Source organism: Scomber scombrus, chromosome 19, assembly GCF_963691925.1.
Source record: "Scomber scombrus chromosome 19, fScoSco1.1, whole genome shotgun sequence".
Taxonomy (NCBI): domain Eukaryota; kingdom Metazoa; phylum Chordata; class Actinopteri; order Scombriformes; family Scombridae; genus Scomber; species Scomber scombrus.
In genome coordinates, this window is record NC_084988.1 from 15,693,565 (window position 1) to 15,706,700 (window position 13,136).

Sequence of the window (13,136 nt, forward strand, 5' to 3'; positions counted from 1 at the left end):
AGCGAATCGTCACTTTTTTTCCCTTTTGGTATTTGGACTAAACTGTGTTATTACTTTCAGCTCTGAATATGTTAAGTATGTGTCTAAACCGGCTCTCACTATTATGTCATGCTGCAGACACTAAAGTCGTCTCAAGCTTTGTTCTTTTACCCCGTTTATTTTAATTGTGAATATAACAAAGAACTCCACCTCCAGCACCTCCAGCTCGGCTCTGGGACTTTACAGTATTCATTAGTAAGCACTATCTACTTCATCAAATTACACGCGGCGACGGAGCTACGTGACTGGACTCATTACTAAACCAGGACCAGATGATTTGGAAAATTCCCAGTCAGCATCTTTTTCTTTTCTGACTGGTTTGAGAATTGTGTTGGATTTTTTTTTTTTTTTTTTTTAATCGTGTGCTATCGGGACCCATCATCCCTCTCCACTCTCAGACATCGCGAAATGAAACTCGGCTTTGTCATCGAAGCTGTGGTGGCGCTTTATCTGCTGCTCCCACCTGCACAGGTAAGGAGTCACTCATAGAAACGTAATGCTCGGGAAGAAGAGGTGAGGGGAGGGTTGCTGTTTTTTCACTGCTAAATTAAAATTCTAAAATAGACGTCACCTAAAGATTTTAACAATATGGTTCCATGAGTTTGGTCTCTGAAATAATAAAGTAACCATGACAATACAATTAAATAAGATGCCAGTTGTTGAGAATTTGAACATCATGGTATTAGTCCACTTGTTTATATACGCGCTAAAAGGTTGAGTCATTGTTATAATGACCCATTGTGCTTTGACGCCTTCGTGCCGTTTTGAATGAGCGCCATCCCGCTCACTTCATTCATAAGATGAGACGTGACAAACTCTATCACTCTGCTTGTGGAGCACATGGTGCAAAGTGCCTCACTGTTATATTTGGCGAGGCTCGTAAGCTTATAATTACGGCAGAATTACACTTTATAGGTCAGTTTCACAGGCATGGATTAGTCCCCACTCTTGTACTATGATACTTTAATTTCAGTGTAAAATTCCAGTAAGGATCCACTCTGGTTTCTATGTTTGTGAGAGTCTTTTATAAATGTTTGTATCTGATTGTTGAACTTTGCTGCAGGGCAGTAGACGTAACAGATCCTGGTGAGTTAGCAAGCTGCTCAGTCTGACAGACTGAAATTGTTGGCAGTGTGTCAGGAAAAACTGGCAAGAAAGGTTATACTCTTGCATTTTATTTTTTCATCTATACCTGCAGCTTTGCCTTCCTTTTCTTGTTTTATCTTTTATCTACATGGGTAACAGATATACAATGATTACGATAACCCTGAGTATGTGTACAATCTATGGAAATTTAATTTCAGGCTGGTCATATCACTGTCAGGTGACAGTGGATTAGTACAAAGCTGGTCTGTTCTCTGTTGGCTGGCATTGCCTGTCTTGTAATCTAAATGTGCCAGAACAGAACGGAGCTGAAACTGAAGTGAGGAATCATTCAAAGGCCTGTGTCTCACTGTAGAAACTTGTAACAGGATGTGCCATTGAACAGCGGGCCTTGTGCCAACCAACGCTTCAGCTCTTGTTCCCATTCAGTCCCCTCCAAAGCCGGCTGAGGGCTGACAGCTCTCTCTGATGGCTCTAATGTTTAATGCAAAGCTGCACCCATTTAATGCAGTTCTCACACTTGCTGCCTGTTGAACCCTGTCGCAGTTTCCCCTTTGTCAGGCTGTAGCCTGCAAATAGTAGTTTTACGCACAGACTCAGTCAGGCTCTCAAGGTCCATGTCCCACCAGATTCTCTAGCCAGATATTTTGCAGCTGTTGCTGAATTGAGAGAGAGTGGGAGAGGCATGGGATCACCACATCTCCACTAATCCTCATAATCAGCTCATGGCCTGCTTAGTCAAAACAGGAGTGACAAAATCCAGGGCCCTCCATATGTAGCAGGTTAAATGGCACTCCACTACGAAGACTGACAGCGGATATAAACAATATACATTTCTGAGACAATCTATTAAGATCCAAGCTTTTTTATCGCTGAGCCCTTTTCTAACCATCCTGTTACAATTGTATTGCTTGATATTGAAAGATCAGGTAAAAACAGGTTTGATCTGCTTTCCTGCTTTGCTGTAAACAAGGTTTAGCCACAAACCTGAATATATTCAAACTGGCATCTTTTTTTCTAGTCCTAGTGCAAAAGTGAGACTGTTCTGGTTATGTCTGTCCTGGTGTACAAGAATGGAGAAAACAGATGTTGGCCATGTGGTTGGGAACACTGTTTATAAATGTCTTTTTTTTTGGTACTGTACCCATAAATTGAAATTAATTGATAATAATGATTTATCATCACTGTAACAGCTGGGGCTGCCGTCAGCAGCCTTGTGACTCATGATGTCATTCACGTGCGCTGTGAAACGTGGCGTGGCCAAAAGAGGGTGGAGTTAACTTCAGTAATTCTGCTTAACTACCAGAGATTTAAAGCATAACTTGGTGTGTGTTTGTGTTGTATAGACATGTAGCCACCACTGTTTATCAAAGGAAATCCTCTGTCGTTTATTATATCTGATGGATAATGGACATGTCAGTTACAGCATTTGCAGTATTACAGTATAATAGTGTACTACATTTTTGGGGCTGATGCCGATACCAATATTAAGGCCCAATATACGAGCCGATATTCTTATATAAACAGAATATATACATAAACACTTTTTTCAAATGTGGTTACCAAACACTTGTGACAAAGACATGTAATGGCATGAGATTTTACAGTTTAACAATAAACTTAATTTTTTATAAAATTACATTAGTGCACTAACAGTAAAACTTCACTGGGAATTTAATATGTATAAATTAAACTTGAATTAGGAAAAAGGAATAAATATACATAAAATGCAACCTATATATCTTTAAAAAAAAATATTGGCACATATTGGACGGCATAAAAACCCATACTGATATATCTGTGATAGGCTAATATCAGTTAACCGATATATCAGTCGGGCTCTACTGCATTTTCAGCTTTATTAGCCTGTGATCCCTGGACTTTTGACTTTCCGGCTGCATTTTACATACATTGAACTCAAGTTTTGAATATTCAGTATGAGAATGATATAAAATCACAGAAAGCATGATATGTCCCATTAAAAACTTTATTTTTTCAAAGTGTTTACAACTGGCAACTGCATAAATGACACTAAGCAAGCCATATCTGTTACAGTAAAAATAATGCACTGGCAACAAATGAGGTGATAGCTACAGCCAAGTATACACATTGTGCATATAAAGTGATGAAAACATAACATACCACAATCTTAAGTATCACTTAGTTACCCTTTACATAAAAACATTATGATTTATTTATAAGCAATATCAAAATTGCAACTGATAGAATTCATGTAATCCCAAATCCTAACAGTGAGTCCCAGTCATAAGTGTGCTCTGTTTATAGGTACAGCTGTGTGGATTTTCCTGAAACTGTCACTGGTGGAAGCACCTGGGTTTCCCTCTAGAACAATGGTGGCCTTCTGGTCACCCTGTCACCAAGACTGACTAATGGAGAATATGATAAAACTGCCATCCAGCTGTTATTTTGGTCACATTGCTCAATCTTCGTCCGCTCTCTAGTTCAGTATTGGTACTTCCCATGCACATATACCACATACTGTACATGTGCAGATTACTGCTTAGATCCTGGCTGTACTGCACTCAGCAGACTGAAAGAGCTTTGCCAAAAAACTGCTTACCTGTTGCCTCCTGCCCATGTGATGACTTTCCCCACCTTCTAACAAAACCACTGGAATGCTCTGAGTGTAATACCTCTCCTTAATCCACATAGTGATTGTGTATATAAAAATTCAGGTGAAATCTTGCATCAACACAACCAAACCTTTCTGACATTACTCAGCCTTTCCATGAGGTAATGCTGGATACGTGCACATCTGCACATCTCTGCAGCTCAAGAGCTCTCAAAAATGTTTCTGTTTTAGTGAAAGGATAAGAATTATAATCCTATTTGGTGATTATAAAATACTTTGTTAGTGTCTGTTTTAAAATAGAGAATTTCCCCTTGGATAAAACTTAGAAACCTGATATGGGAAAAAAGTGTGCCTTGCCTAACACATTTGTCTTTGCCAGAGAGAAAGACTTCAATTAACTAGTAAGGCATGTTCCCAAGTAAAGAATAGAAGGCAGCAAGCATTCGGCTTCTCCATGTGTATGTGTGAGGAGGTGATGTTACACAGGTGTTTCCTTTACGTCACCAGCAACAAAACAACTTGTGTCTGACCATCTGTAACACATACACATATTTGTGTCTGTGTACATGGTGCAGTTTTGTCATTGTTGTCTACACTTAGGCAAATGTCTGACATCACATCACATTTCTATAGATAAAATGGAGTTTCTTGAGCAGCCGGTTTCTCAGAGAAACAAAACATTTAAAATAGACGTCAGGTGTAGGTTTCATCTCTGCAGAATCAGACATTGAAAAGTAAAGTTCTGCCCTTCTTTCTGTGTCTCTTTCTCTCATCTTGCACATCTTTCCTGTTCATATGTCTGCATGTGAGTGACCTGCTGACTGATAGGGCTCTTATTTGCCTTGTTGTGGTATTTCTCTTTAGTTGTAATGTCCCGGCCCAGGGGAGGGTCGCAATCGCATTCAGGAAATATGGATTTCTCCTTCCTCCTGCGGAGGAGGAGGAGCGGTGGCGCTCGGGGCAGCCGTCTACTCAGCAGGCTTTAATCTCACATCTGGATGTAATTTACTGTGGTTTACACAGGGAGAGCAGCGTTTACTGTAATAGAGACCACAATTACCACCGGTCAGCCTTATCTCAAGACCTGTGTCGTGTGTGTATGTGCATGTTTGCGAATGGTGTGCACGGTTTATACAGTGGTTGTGTGTGTTTGCGTGTGTGTCTTTGGGGGGGGGGGACATTTGTGCATGCATTAATGGACTTATACTGAGGAAATGGTGTTTATCTTAATCAACATTTATATGGACCCTTACCTCCCCCCTGTCACTTGACCCTGTTTTACTGTATGCTTAGTTTTTTTCAAAAATATTATTGTTTGTAATATAACCAAACTTACCACACAAAACAAACACAGTTATATTAAATTATATAATTATCTTTATGGGATTATTCAGACTTATTATAAACGTATTTACTTTCTTGCTGAGAAGTAAATAAGAATATCAATACCACTCTTGTGTCTTTTTTAAGCTACTGTGTTTATTTAAAATCATGTGCCAGCTATTTATGTTGCTTTGCATCTGCATGACAGACCAACTATAACTGTGTCATGACTGGATTTCAAAGGCTTCATTCACTCAGATCTCTTGAGAGATCGTTTCTGCACATTTACCGTACTCTCTGAAGTTTTGGGGTGTTTTGGCAGTGCTCTGTGATCACAAGCCCTGACCTGACCACCTTAGAGATCCAGCTGGATACTGTCAGCCATGTAATGGCACTGCTGTCATTGTAGGTTCACCCACCTTGTGTATACAAAACAGAGCATGGTTTTCTTTTGTAGTGGTGCAGAATAGATACAGTGATCTGCAGACCCTTTGAGAGGCCTGAGAATTAATGTCACAGTCATGGTGTTGATGATGTGGAATCTGATTCTTGATAAAGGATGGATGAGGAAGATCAGTCAGGCAGGGAGGTATAGCTCTGTTTCTCACTCATCTAGCTGTCACTGTGTTTGTGTTCACTTGTTCTGCTTTAGTGCTCCAGGTCCTGTGTGGTCTCATGTTCAGAGCCAAAACCAGGACACAGTCCCCCCTTCTCCACACTGGCCTATATGTTTCCAGGAGAGTTGAAGCTGCAGGTGCTTCACTGGTTTGAATTATGAGTGAGATGTTTACCAGGTTTGCTTTTTAACCACTGCATGCATCCCCCAAATCACTAAACTTAGCTGACAAAGATAACCAAACCATAAGCCTGCATCTCATCTGTGGACTTTTTATGCACACTGTCACCCTCAACTAATGAGCTTATGTTTTATGTAGTAGACCTTTTACGAAAGAAATGTAAATAATGGCATGATGCCTGATCAAGACACAATTGCCTGAAGAATTCAAGAGTGATTTTCCCAAAATTCATCCAGTCCACTTTGGTCAGAATCAAACCAACCACATAGCCAATTATCCCTTTAGACTATGACATTTTTCGAAATTTTACTAACTTTCCTGTTACTAATGATTCTGTTGACACTCATCACCTTGTTTTGTAACCCTCAAACAGTCAGTTGACTCTTCTTGACTTAAATGATCACTGTGCAAGTTGGTATTTGTTGGTCAGGATGGTCAAAGTTGATGGATGAGCTTTGTTAGATGACTGCAATGAATCAGTGTTCATTGATACTAAATCTGTAGTAGCATCGATGTCTGCTATTACATTAGTAATATATTAGTAATACATATCATTTGATGATTGTACTCACATTGACACACACATGGTGAAGCTCTTGTGAAATGGTGGGTGGAAAGTTACTTTTCAGCCAAAATGAGCCAACTGTGAAAGAACTGCTGACTAATGCTGATTTTGAAACTTGTAAAGTTTCATGCCTTGACGTTCTTTTTAACAGAATAAACTTTACCCTTTGACAAGAGGTGTGTTGTAACAAGCCAGTTATCATTTGTGAACTGGAGAGTATCTCCTACCTAAATAAACCGGTTTTACCATACTCCACCATGGCTATAGCTAGATTAATAATACAGTATATTATTGAAATACAATTTTTTCATGCAAACAATCATTACATTTTGTATATCATTTTGTTTATGTACTAGTATGTCTTCTAGATATATAGTACTATTAGTTTCAAAGTAGAATGAGTGTTTTATCATAATTAATGGGCTTCTTTTAATAACTTCCATTTAAATTACCGGGAAACCAAACTTACTGTCACTGTTTTAAAATGCATAGCAGAACAGAAACCTGGATGACTGCATCCAATTTTGCGTCATTTACCCATTAACAAGAAGTTTTTAGGCCAAAACGGCATAGAAACCTCTCTGCTCTGCTATGTTTTCCAGTACTCTGCCTCATCTCTTCCATTTCTCTACAGGAAACACATTGGGGGATATGCTGCCTGGCTAGAATCCAGATCTTTTTGACATCTGCCTTTAGTACCTGCAGTTAAAATGGCTTTCAAAAAAAAATGTTTTATGACTGTTATGCTGGGTCCCCATCATGTTTTATTTTTTGCTCCCTAAGCATGCTGCCCTTCCTCTGACAGATGGAGTTAAGCAAAGAGGTTAAAGATGACGCAGTTCAGCTGTGTGGGAGTGGAGAGTAATGAGGCCCGGAGCCTCCACGGCCTGACAGCGGGAGCCTAGGGACACAACAGGTCCTCTGATCTGACCCAGAGGACAGAACAAACTCTCATTTAGCAGCTCGCAAACTTTCACTTGAGATTTCAGAAACATAGAAGCAACTTTGCAATCAAGCTTGTCGACCCCGAAATGTCACGGTTTCATTACTGCTGGAACTAGACATTTTAATCCGTCCTCTCTTTCTCCATCTGACTGCCGCTCGCTCTGAAAACCAATCTAGTGGAAGGCAGCAAAGAGATACACTGCGCTGCTTAGTGCAAGGTCACCAAGAACCAGATGTAATGAGATGAAAACCACTTGTACAACTATGAGACAGTGACTCAAGTGGGCCGAGGGAGCACCAACCCTGATTACATGTCCACTATGTGAATAATCCAATAAGAATTGATTTTAGACAGGAGTCCTCTCTCCCAACACTAGTGCTGAAAAGCCTTTAGTCATTTCATATTATAAATTGAATACTTTTTTAGTTTTTTCTCTTCATTTTCATTGTCATTTAATGTTACTAAGTAACATCTTAACCTGCTATTCATCATATTTTTACTTCACTCTGCACCTGCATTTGGAGTATTGTCACACTTTCTGACTCTTTGCTCAAAATTCAATCGAATCCAAAAGCATTAACTTAATCTTTGTGCAGAAAACCAGCCCTTGATGTTTAATCGTCCATCACCAGCCAGATATTTTGTGTTAAGACTGTGCAGGAAATCACGCCTACCAAACTACTAAATTAGAAGCACAAGGGAGATGTTGCGGTTTGACGGTAAAAAGACAATTTTTCCTTTGCAACAGCCAGATGTTGTTCATACAAGTGAAAATTGCGATGCAGAGTGTATTGTTAGAAAAAAGCAGAAGGATTTGTAGAGAGGTCAAGTCAGGTTTATTTGTATAGATCTTAATCACAGTTAGTCTCAAATCAAATAGATGAAAATGACACATGTCAATGTTAGACCCTCACTCTGGACACCCTGAGAGGACTACTCTCAAGGAGTTTGATCCGGCTTCAAGGATTTATTAGACAAGTTTATCGACATTTCTCAGTCTAAAGAGGTTCTCCCTTCCCCCAAGACTTACCTCCCAGTCACCATTAATCACACACTAATACTGTAAGTCAGTGCACAAGGAGGAAGAATTGGCTACGTGAGGATCCTCATGCAGCCTTCATAATCTTGGCAGCTTCTCGTGGGCAGCTCACTCCTCCATTCTCAACCACAGGAGGTGCCAAAGATGCTCCCTCATCATGTCAAGGCTTAACCCATGACCAAGGTCAGAAAATCCTCCCTAGCTCACCACATTCTGAGCAGCGACTGAGCCCAGAGCCAAAAAGCCCTTGTGATGTGGTGCGGCCTCTCCTAAACCGCATGAACACCCATAGACAGAGAAGAGAATGAGAGAGCAGATCATATGCCAATTAACACTGGAAAAGGATTTATTTTATCAGCCTGGCACTGGAGAGTGGAAGTGACTTTTAACAATAACTTAAACTGAACTGTGACTTTCCCATGCTGTGTTGTAAAGAATACTCTGCTAGTGGAGTTTATGTCCTGTGGAACTGTTGCACAGCTGACACAGTTCAACGAACGCCACTCTATAGAACGACTCCACTGTCAGAGGAACGGCTGTACATTTTGGCGACATGAAAAGTCACACTGAAAAAAAGCAGAGAAGCCTGAACAGCTCCTTTAACGCGGGGAGGACTCAACCTAAGTGGTTGACTGGAAGCTCTCGACTAATATGAAGTATTTCATAGAGTATGTTCTGCAGCAAAGACAGATTTGTCCCAAATTAACAGACCTGCCCGCCACTCGTTCCACTGACAAATCTGACAAAACTGTTAGTTTAACGGGAACCCCTGAAATATTTGCGTGGGTGTGAATGCATCATCATCATCAAAGCAGGACATTCCTCTTTAATCACATTGTTTGTAAAAAGAAGGAAAAAAAGAAAAAGAAAAAAGCAGTGTAACACTGTGCTGGCAGATGCTATCCTCACCCTCAAACTAATTTTGGTTCATAACAGGAAAAGGATGCATTTCAGCAACGGATAGATGGTGTAAAAAGCAACAGTCTTTATTGCCATCATCAGGGAAATTCCTCGTCTATCTGTTTGCTATTATGTAACAACTTCTGGTTACAGTCAATGCTTTCAGTTAATCTCCATATCAGAGTGTACACAGATGGCATTGCAGTTTAAATGTCATCAGGTGTGTGTGTCACACCTGAGACAACCTTTGAAACGCAACACCAGTGATGAGACAAGATAACAAGCAGGTTGTCTGCAGTCTGTCTTGAGCTTCAGCCGGAGGATATTTTATCAAATGTAGATTTCTCTTCCTGAGATGGAGTCAACCAGAGGTTTTGTGTTTTCCCAGGCGAATGAGAAATGCACTTTTGTTTATCATGGGATGATGGGAAAAAAATCAAGACGGAGGGGGAAACCATCAATGGGAAAATAAATACAGAGCTGAATCTTACACCACAGGAAACAGGTTTTGAACCTAAACAGTTGGGCACATGGAGGAACGTGATGTATATGAGACACTGGATTTGCTGCATGTCAGAAAGACTTTTCCACTGCAGGGAGGGGGAAAATAATCTGACTGTAGTTCCAGATATCACCAGTAGAGGACAATGACACGTCACTGTCATATATTAGTATTTCACTGCAGGCTGAAGTTGTCTTTATTTAAAGGACGGTCTGTCTGTATGTGTGCAAACATGTGCCTGTTTATCTGCTTTTTCTTATTCATACATTCATGTTTGGATTACAGATAACTGTGATATATAGTTACAGAAAAACTGAAGGAATAACCAATAATTTTGTAACCACATGTTTTTCTCTCTTGCAGAGTCTACCCTTGTCGAGCATAAACAGCACAACTGAAGGTAAGAATTTGTCAAAAAGATTTATTTGTGGCTGTTGGTGGTGGGAATTTTCCTTTTAAAACAATTCTTTGCAGCAGTTCTTGTGTGTTTGTGGTAGAAACTAGTCTGATGAAAACCAAGTGAAGAGATGTCAGCCCTGAGAAAATACCTTTGAACGTAGGTGTATTCATTAATTCTGTTCTTCATGCACTGTTGAGAAATATCAATGACTAATCTCTTGAATCCTGCATGTGGGTGCAAGTGAATTTGATTTGATTGGGATTACTCAACCTCAGGATAGATTTTTCTCCAAGCCATTACAAAACCGATGAAGACCCTCAGTACTTCACAACCTGCTTTCTTACTGCATATCTTCCTCCTCCCCTCACACTGCTGTAAATTAATGCAGCTGGAAAGACTTATAGAACTTGCAGCCAGCGTCTTGAGAGGACCAGATAAGATGTAGACATAAAGTCCACTCGAGGAGCTGCAACTGGACAGTGAACTGGCCTTTTGCACTGTACAACATTCAAGTTCATAGCCCCATCTCCCTACCCTAGATACTTCCCCAGCCGTCTCCTCCCAGAATGTCTGCTTTTATAAACAGCTGTTGTGGTGTCAGGCTCCATTCGGACTGCACTGCAGTCCCAGAGGTGCCTGCGGGGCAGCTCAGCTCCAGCTCCAGCAGGGATCTGTTCATGGCCATGTTTCCAATGTTTGTTTTCTTTTCCTTCTCTGTTTGTTCGGCCGTAGTCGTTCCTGTTCCTCCCCCACAGACTGTGCAACTGGGACACTTTCACACATATACTCCCACAGGAAAGCATATACTGTACATTATACAAACATTTTTACTTCAGAATGAAAAAAGGATACACACTGGCTTATCGCGACTGTTTTTTTTGTTTCTGTGCATATTGTATAAGCATGCCATTGAAGGTTTATTGAGGTAATAGTTGAAACTGTTTGTGTATGACAATACCGTTAAGTTGTAATAGTATTAATTTTTTTCTACTGGCAGTTATAAACAAGCTTCATGATCACATTTATACAAATGCATATAAATGCATATAGATTTTAAACACATTGCAAACACACATTTTCTGCTTAGCACCTGTATCATCGTCTCACCCACAGTGTTGATGTTCCAAGAAGTGTGGGGTCGGAGCTTCTGCCGGACCATTGAGAGACTGGTGGAGGTGGTGCAGGAATACCCTACAGAAGTGGAGCACATTTACAGCCCCTCCTGTGTGCCGCTGGTGAGGTGCGCAGGTTGCTGCGGGGACGAGAACCTGGAATGCCATCCAACCCACACCACCAACGTTACGATGCAGGTATTTAAAAATGTTCAATGTAGTTGTTCTTGTTAAATTTGTGTACATCATATTGCTAATCTTGACCTATTTTATCCCTCAGCTGCTGAAAATCAGGCCAGCAGAGCCGGGTCAAGAATATGTTGAGATGACATTTGTGGAGCATCAGACATGTGAATGTAGGTAAGAAAGAAAAGTCATGCTGTTTTTTACATGATGTATTCATAAGTATGCAGAAACATACAGCACAGTGACTATTAGATGAAATTGCATCTGGATATTCTTTTTAATTTATTGAAATATTTGTTCCTCAGAGTCAGGAAACCTGTTGCGAAGGTTGAAAGGTAAGAACATAAATATTATTGTTTAATAAATTATTTTTCTCAGTGTGTGGATTCGTGGTGTTAATTTCATCCCTCTGGTAGGAAAAGGCAAAGAGTAAGAGGAAGGAGGAGAAAGGAGAAACAAAAACTGAAAGAATGTGACAGGTGATGGTAAAATATTTCTGAAAGAATTCCTATCCTGTTTACCTATACATCAGCAGCATTAAAGACACATCCTTATTTCTTCTGTCCTTCAGGTGCCAGATCCCTCGCAGGTAACTGCGGTGGCAACCCAACCTCCTGTTGCAGTGTGGCTCACTATTTATTTCCAGCCCAGCGACAGTATCAAGAGTCTTCTTCACTCCTCTATCAACACTGTGCCAGAGACTCGAACAGCTGGGTTGTTTTGCTGACATGCCCTCCTGCTGATGGGCAGAGCGTCTGTAATGACAAGGTTCAACAGAAAGTGTGTATTGATCGGTGGAAAGACTGCTGTCACACACTTGACACAATGGACATCCCTGGGAGCCAGTGCAATGTAGAACCAAACAGACTGATGCCTTCTCTTTTATACTAGTTATTACTGTATCAGGTATTGTAAGTTGTTGATTTCTTTGGTATTTAAAGGTGGTTACTCATGTTTAATATCTATATTTATTGATTCATACAGCTAATTATATTTGGACTTTAGAAAGTTTGTCACCCTTTGTTCAAACATTGCCTTGACTTGTAGTGGCAGCGTCTGAGTGTGCAGCTGCTCTCCACATGCAATAATGAAATGTCTCCCTCTGGTGTTTATAGAAACAGAGTTCACTACTGTTTCATACAAGAGTATTTTTTCTATATTGACACTACATAAATAAGATTAGACATGGGGTAATGTTGCCACATTATCGGCTTACTAAAAATCTTCTGCCTATCACATATGAAAGCAGCAATGCCATGAATGTGTGTTCTGTATGAATCTGTATGACCGGACATACTGTAAGTGTGAAGTGTTTTACTGTCAGTTCAGACCTAAATAAGAACACTATTTATCAGTAAAGAGCATTAAATGAAGATATGTCCACAGACAATTTTCTATAAATAAATTAACTGTGATATATCAAAATGTCAACTATGTTAATTGTACTGCTAAATGTCTTTCTTTCCTTGTTTTGTAGGGCAGGAGTATTTATATCTGTTTTATAAATGAACACATTTTGTGGAATATAATCCTGGTTGAAACAGCTAAAACAAGCAAGTTAAGTGGCAAATGTAACATTTTTGTGTATATAACCAAGTCTGTTTGCTATAAATGGCCAAGCTCTGAATGA

The 13,136-nt window shown here is 40.0% G+C and overlaps 1 protein-coding gene across 6 annotated transcripts; it reads left to right on the forward strand.

Annotated features, from left to right (window-relative positions):
- Positions 1-428: 428 nt before the first annotated feature.
- On the forward strand, positions 429-13,136 carry pgfb (placental growth factor b). Of its 6 annotated transcripts, XM_062440527.1 has the most exons (7): positions 429-510; positions 10,172-10,208; positions 11,322-11,518; positions 11,601-11,680; positions 11,812-11,841; positions 11,923-11,985; positions 12,078-13,136. In XM_062440527.1, the coding sequence occupies exons 1-7, from the start codon at positions 448-450 to the stop codon at positions 12,097-12,099; spliced, it is 492 nt and encodes a 163-aa protein (XP_062296511.1). In that variant the 5' UTR covers positions 429-447; the 3' UTR covers positions 12,100-13,136. The 6 variants fall into 6 exon arrangements, 5 of the variants coding, with proteins under 5 accessions (XP_062296511.1, XP_062296510.1, XP_062296512.1 ...); XR_009927454.1 differs by lacking the exon at positions 429-510 and having other exon boundaries at positions 9,999-10,208; positions 11,601-11,676; XM_062440526.1 differs by lacking the exon at positions 429-510 and having other exon boundaries at positions 9,999-10,208.

What these genes read in the sequence shown, in the direction of transcription:
- pgfb (XM_062440526.1), top strand. Translation starts at nt 10,079, where the DNA reads ATGTTTGGATTACAGATAACTGTGATATATAGTTACAGAAAAACTGAA. An exon ending in CATCAGACATGTGAATGTAG is followed by an intron (nt 11,681 to 11,811) that starts GTAAGAAAGAAA and finishes TTTGTTCCTCAG; the next exon opens with AGTCAGGAAACCTGTTGCGA. An exon ending in AAACTGAAAGAATGTGACAG is followed by an intron (nt 11,986 to 12,077) that starts GTGATGGTAAAA and finishes TCTGTCCTTCAG; the next exon opens with GTGCCAGATCCCTCGCAGGT.